This window comes from Aythya fuligula, chromosome 13 (genome assembly GCF_009819795.1).
Source record: "Aythya fuligula isolate bAytFul2 chromosome 13, bAytFul2.pri, whole genome shotgun sequence".
Lineage (NCBI taxonomy): Eukaryota > Metazoa > Chordata > Aves > Anseriformes > Anatidae > Aythya > Aythya fuligula.
The window spans coordinates 12,413,176-12,418,779 of NC_045571.1; the positions used below are offsets into that span (position 1 = coordinate 12,413,176).

The window sequence follows — 5,604 nt, forward strand, 5'->3', positions numbered from 1 at the left end:
GGACTGTCATGATCCCAGGATGGGGTCACCACATGCATTTACAGCTACAAGTGTTGCCTTTAGTTTCCCTTCACTAAACCATCTTTATTCTGAGACAGCAGAAAAGCCTCTCCTCTTCACAGAGGCTGTTTAACAGGACTGATTTGCAAGATTATTTTCTTAGCTGAGAACAATTAAGAACTCTAACAGCTTAACTGACTGTGATAATTAACAGTTACAAAGCCTATCTTTGTGGAGAATATAGCACACTGTCCTATTTTAGTCCTAGCATAATAAAGAGTGAGGAAAAAAAAATAAATACCCATTGATATCCAGAGCAGTTCCCTAGGATGGTGAGCCTGGTGGAGAGCCCACGCTGGGTGTGAGCTGCCACAGCAGCCGTCCCTGCCTGTGCAATGCAGAAGGTTAGTCACTTTGACAAACAAGGGCAATAAATTTACATAGTCATCATGACGCAATTAGAAAATTTTGGCAGCCAATGTGGAAAAGGGTGCTACTCCCCACTCACAGGAAGCGGTAGTCTTATGTAAATAACTTCTGGGTCAACCTTCTGGGCTCCAGCCGGTGCCCTGGCTGTTTGCAGGCAGCAGCCGAGGATGCTGGGGAGGCTCTTGGGCAGCAGCCCCAGGCTGTGGTGGTGGGGGGCTCGTCCGAGCACCTGGAGCCCCCACGCTGCTCCGCTGCTCCTGCGCCCTGCCAGGGCCATCGGTGACAAAGCCAAGGGCGTGCAGGATGTGGTGCAGCAGACAGCTAATCCAGGTGGGTAGAAATGCTTTGGTCACTGTTCTGTGCTGCGGAATGGAGGGGAAGGTGTTTGTTCTTTTTCAGGAAACAGCTAGACAATGACCCTCGTTCCCATCTATGGCTGTGCTATTTCAGTGCTGCGTTGGGGTTATAAGCATTGCTGAGGCACAGAGAGAATCAGAAGTTCCAACTAGTAGTATAGTACTCGGGAATAAAGATTTTTGTGTTAAATAGTCCTTCTCCTGTGTTGGCAAACAAGCAGACATCTCATGCCCCGGAATCTGTTAATTAAAAAAGAAAGTAAAAGTTTCTTCTCACACCCTGCTGCTGGGTTTCTGGTGGAGGATGGGTGCACATCCCCATACGTTCAGGGACGGTGATGCCTGCCGCTGCCATGTGCTATCCCTCCCCACCCAGCACACCTTGAAGGTAAGGGGTATGCCATCGCTGACAGGGACATTGGAGTGGCTCAGTGCAGTAACTTAAAGGCAGTGGATGGGTTTATTGCTCCTTCTAGTGAGAAGGAAGGTCAGATCCATGCTTGGGCATCATTCTAGCCTGATCTTCCCATCAGGGAGCTGCTTGGTGCCCCCTCCAGATGACGTCTCTGTACCAGGCAGCCCTTCCTGCAGTGGCCAATCTCTCTGGCACTGTTTCTCTTTATAATCCATGCCATCACCTCCTTGGCCATGCCTCTGCAAATTCTTCACCCTAGCAAGACCAGGCTGTGTGGGGCTGCTGGTGTTTCCATGGAATAGATATGGCTGTCTAGAAAAGGGCTTTGCCCTTGTTTTCCCTGAGATGGAGCCTGTCCTTTTAGCAATCCATCCTACTGCTGACTGCAAATCAGATTCAGGCTTTCACTGATATTTCAGATGTCTCTCTCCTGGTCTCACTGACACTGGTTAAGAAAAATATGAGAAGCAGGAGATTAAATTTACCTGGGGATTGAAGTACCAAGATTCACACCTGGAATTTTTCAGCCACTCACAAGACCTGGCACACATGAACACACTTGGGGCCAAGACACTTAATGTAACTTTACAACTCAGCACAGGCAGGAAGAGATGCTCTGTGCCCTCTTCTGTATCTGCAGCGATTTCCTTTTAGCCAAACATCAGTAATTCAACAACAACCAGGGAGTAGGGGACACTGAGACTGTCCACGTTCATGTCCATGTCCATCCCTTTCTGCATGCCCTGGGGCATGCCTGCCTCCCCCACAGGGCACTACTAAAAACACCAGTCTCACATTTGCAAGTACAGGGCATCATAATCCAGAATCTTGTGTGCACCCTGCTTGGGTGCATGAGCAGATCCAGCTGCCTGACAATGATATGGACATGCAAGGCATAAAACAGGTTTTGGGCTAACCATTGCTTACCCTATTTTCACAGGGTTTCCCTGCCACTGGCCACGTTGTGGCCTGTCACTGGGCTTGTTTCTGTCAAGAGGCACTGGAGTCTCTTTCTCAACATTCTCACAGTGACAGCATGCTAATGGCATCACTGCGGTAGTCTGCTGGGGTGTAATGTATCATCATTAGATTACAGAAACGTGGTACCCAGCTTGCATGAGAACAACAGCCTCCCACCAGGCTGTATTTTAACAGGCCTCATCTCTCTATCAGCACTTTCCAAAGGAGATGCTGTTGAGGACTTATTAGTGCTGCTGGCAGTGTGCTGAACTCACTATTTAAAAGCAAGATGCAAGCAGGGTGAGAACATACTGTGGGCTTGGGGTGACTTCAGCCCCACATCCCTTCTGCCTCTTAATAAGGAATGTTGGAGAAATTTTTAGTTTAAAACCCACTTAAAATAAAGAAAATATATATTTTTAAATTGAATAAGCTCTAAACATAAGCAAGTATCTCATATCAGCTACATAATCCCATTGATATTATAAGGCACATTTGGGTCTCACAGAACAGAAAAACGCTATTTTGAACTTTGAATCCTTTTTCTCTGTAACTATATATTTTTTTTTCTTCTCTTCCTCTTCTTAAGTTTAGCTCACTGTTGCCTTTTGTAAAATTTCTTAAAGGTTACAAAGCATTCATGAATGAAAGAAGGCCTACAAATTTTGATAAAAAGGTCTTAGTATGGGCAGGACGCTTTAAAAAGGAGGAAGACATTCCCAAGTACATAACGTAAGTATATGTAAAACCTTTTTCCTTCTGATGTTAAATTAATTTTGCTTGAATGATGCTTTTGGATATGAACAAACAGATTGAGACTGCAGTCTGCATTAGTCAGAAGTGTGTTTACAGGGTGGGTGTTTGTGGACTGATATGGTTTTGGGGCTTGCTGCTACTGGTGTCCAAAAATAATCCCAACTTTTGGGAGCATTAACTCCTTGTTATACCTTATGAAGTACAATAGATTCACTTATTTTAAGTAGCATAAGTTTCAGACTCAGCTGAAGTGTCTTTTGCAAGGCAAGTAGCTTTGTAGCTCAGAAATTACCATGGTACAATGTCATCTATTTTGGGTTTTTAACATTCTTGGCTAGCTTTTATTGATTAGCAATTAATAATACTACATACATTTTAAAAGAAAGTTAGGGCTATGCATAGCTCTGGTGACAAACATCTGCAAAGAATTCCTGGTGTCTGGTCTGTGGTTTTACACTCCATGATATCTCACGTCCCGTGGAATTTTGCTAAAGGATTGTATTTCATTTCAGAGACCTAATGTCTCCAGACTTGTGGCATACTGGGGGCTCCTCCACTTGGCCTTCCCCTTGCTAAGTAAAGAAATCCACAGCTGGACAGGATTTCATGAATGACTCAGGTTGTCACATTGTAGACTCTTGCAAATATGAATGGTTAGATAAATCCTGTGAGTCACTCATGGAAGGTGGAGGAGATTTCTCAGAAATGGCTGCGTGCAGTCCTTCGGGAAGACAAGTCTGGACGGTTGGTGCAGTTGTACGCTCCAGCTCAGTCTCAGCCTCTCGCTGCAGTAGATACTGGTGTGCCTGTTGCCAGCTGCCTGGCAGAGGTCTACGTGGTGGTGAGACAGGGCTGCAGGGCACTTCATGCATCTGGGAAGGGGATGTGGCTACACATGCAATCACCACTTTCTGTGCCTTTTTGCTGCATGAAAGCTCTCTATTGTTCTCAGCCAAAATGTCATACGTGTGCTTTTATTTCCCTGTGAGTAACATGGCATGGCCCCAGTGTCTCCTGGTACTGTGCAGCACCCCACACTGTGCCCTGCAGCTCCCAAGAGTGGACCTCTTGTAATTCTATTATCACGATGAAATTGCTTTTCTGTCCTTGTAATTTTTAGCTGTTCATTCTGTTGTGAAAAAAGATACAAGAGCAGAGTTTGTTTGTGTTGTTGCTGTCAACAGCTGAGAGTAGCAATACCTGACTCTGTGTGTGTGTGTGAGAAGGGGGTTGGCCAAACCTTTCCTGCATAGGCATAGGCTTTTTTTTTTTTTTTTTTTTTTTTTTTTTTTTTTTTTTTTTCCCCTTGAGTCCTGTAAGCACTTGCAGAAAGAGAAGGTTAAATTCATAGTACATAAAAAGGCAGTTGCTGGAAGATTTGAGGATTCATTATCCAGCTCCCCATGATCTTATTTCCCACATGCTGCTACAGGATGGAAACTCTGTTCTGTCTTCCACAGGTCTGAGGTCCTCGATGCAGCAAGGAACACTGTGAGGATAAAGGTTTGCTATATCATGATCGCGCTGACCTTGCTGGGCTGTTTGGCCATGGTAATCACAGGCAAAGAAGTGAGTATTGCTTCTGAGTGAGGTGAACTGATCCACTTAAACGTATGGTCTGTGTATGCTGTTTGTAATATTCTTTTTAAATAAGCAGCCGGGTGACAGATAGGTGTTAAGTCCGTATTAGCAATATTTGCTTGGGACCTCTATCACCCTATTCTCCTGAGGAGAGATAGACACGGAAACACAACTTGCTTGTTAATGTGTTCCTTCTGACCTATTTTACCGTAAGCCAGTGCACTGCAATGCCCCATATCATGGTGTTTCACCAGGAGGCCAGTCCAAAGGTTGTGGAGCAGCTCAGACAACAGCTGCAGAGCCTGGCCCTACCCTGCAGCAAGGGGAGTGGGGCTCCCATGGCACTGCGCAGCTAGCCATTGGGCCACCATGGCCACTAAAAGATACGAGACTTGTTTTCCGCATCCCATTGGTGGGGAGGGAGGGTCAGCAGCTAGACTAGCATGTCCCAGCTGCAAGTGCTGTGCCCTTCTTCCATCCTGCTTGATCACCTGTAAACATCAAGCAGTGCAACTTTTCCACTAATTAGAAGCTGAAAATGATGACAGTTTAGTAAAATGAGGAGGCAATGTCTTTCACTACAAAATATCAAAAAGAACAGTGTGATATCTAAGCAAGTGGTGCAAATACAGGGAAATTTAGTGGTGGGAAATGTGTGCATGCAATGATTTTCACCATTTCTTTTCAAAGGCTGCCAAAAGGGATCACACACTGCTGAGGATGAATGAACAAAAGAAGGCCAAATGGAGGGCTGAAGTGGAAAAAGATCGGGAGGCAGCTGCTGTGAAGCCACAATGATCAGGAACAGATTTACAATAACAGCAGGAGATAAGTGACTTGCACACATGGCATACATACCTGTTTTCATTTTATGCTTTGGAACTTTTTCCCTGCAACTCCAGCAGAGCAAGGACTTTGCTTCTTAAAAACTGCTGTGTACGAACTGTGAAAATGTTACAGAAACTCCAAGAACTGCTTTCTGTGGTCTCTGGTCTTAGTCACCATGTTCAGCTAAAAAGCAGATGTCTCTAAACTGGGAAGAGTGAGAGGGACGGGTGCAGGACTCCTCATCTCTGGATCAGCTTCTTGTGGTGCTGTCAAAAATGA

General features: G+C 45.2%; 1 protein-coding gene across 1 annotated transcript; it reads left to right on the forward strand.

The window, feature by feature from the left end:
- The first annotated feature begins 717 nt into the window (after window positions 1–717).
- LOC116494560 (protein FAM162B-like) lies at window positions 718–5,369 on the forward strand. The gene is made up of 4 exons (XM_032196488.1): window positions 718–759; window positions 2,787–2,892; window positions 4,377–4,485; window positions 5,188–5,369. The coding sequence occupies exons 2-4, from the start codon at window positions 2,801–2,803 to the stop codon at window positions 5,293–5,295; spliced, it is 309 nt and encodes a 102-aa protein (XP_032052379.1). The 5' UTR covers window positions 718–759; window positions 2,787–2,800; the 3' UTR covers window positions 5,296–5,369.
- The last annotated feature ends 235 nt before the right edge of the window (window positions 5,370–5,604 follow it).

Coding starts and splice junctions, on each gene's coding strand:
- LOC116494560 (XM_032196488.1), top strand. CDS start 2,801: ATGAATGAAAGAAGGCCTACAAATTTTGATAAAAAGGTCTTAGTATGG. Junction 2,893..4,376: donor GACATTCCCAAGTACATAAC/GTAAGTATATGT, acceptor TGTCTTCCACAG/GTCTGAGGTCCTCGATGCAG. Junction 4,486..5,187: donor TGGTAATCACAGGCAAAGAA/GTGAGTATTGCT, acceptor TTCTTTTCAAAG/GCTGCCAAAAGGGATCACAC.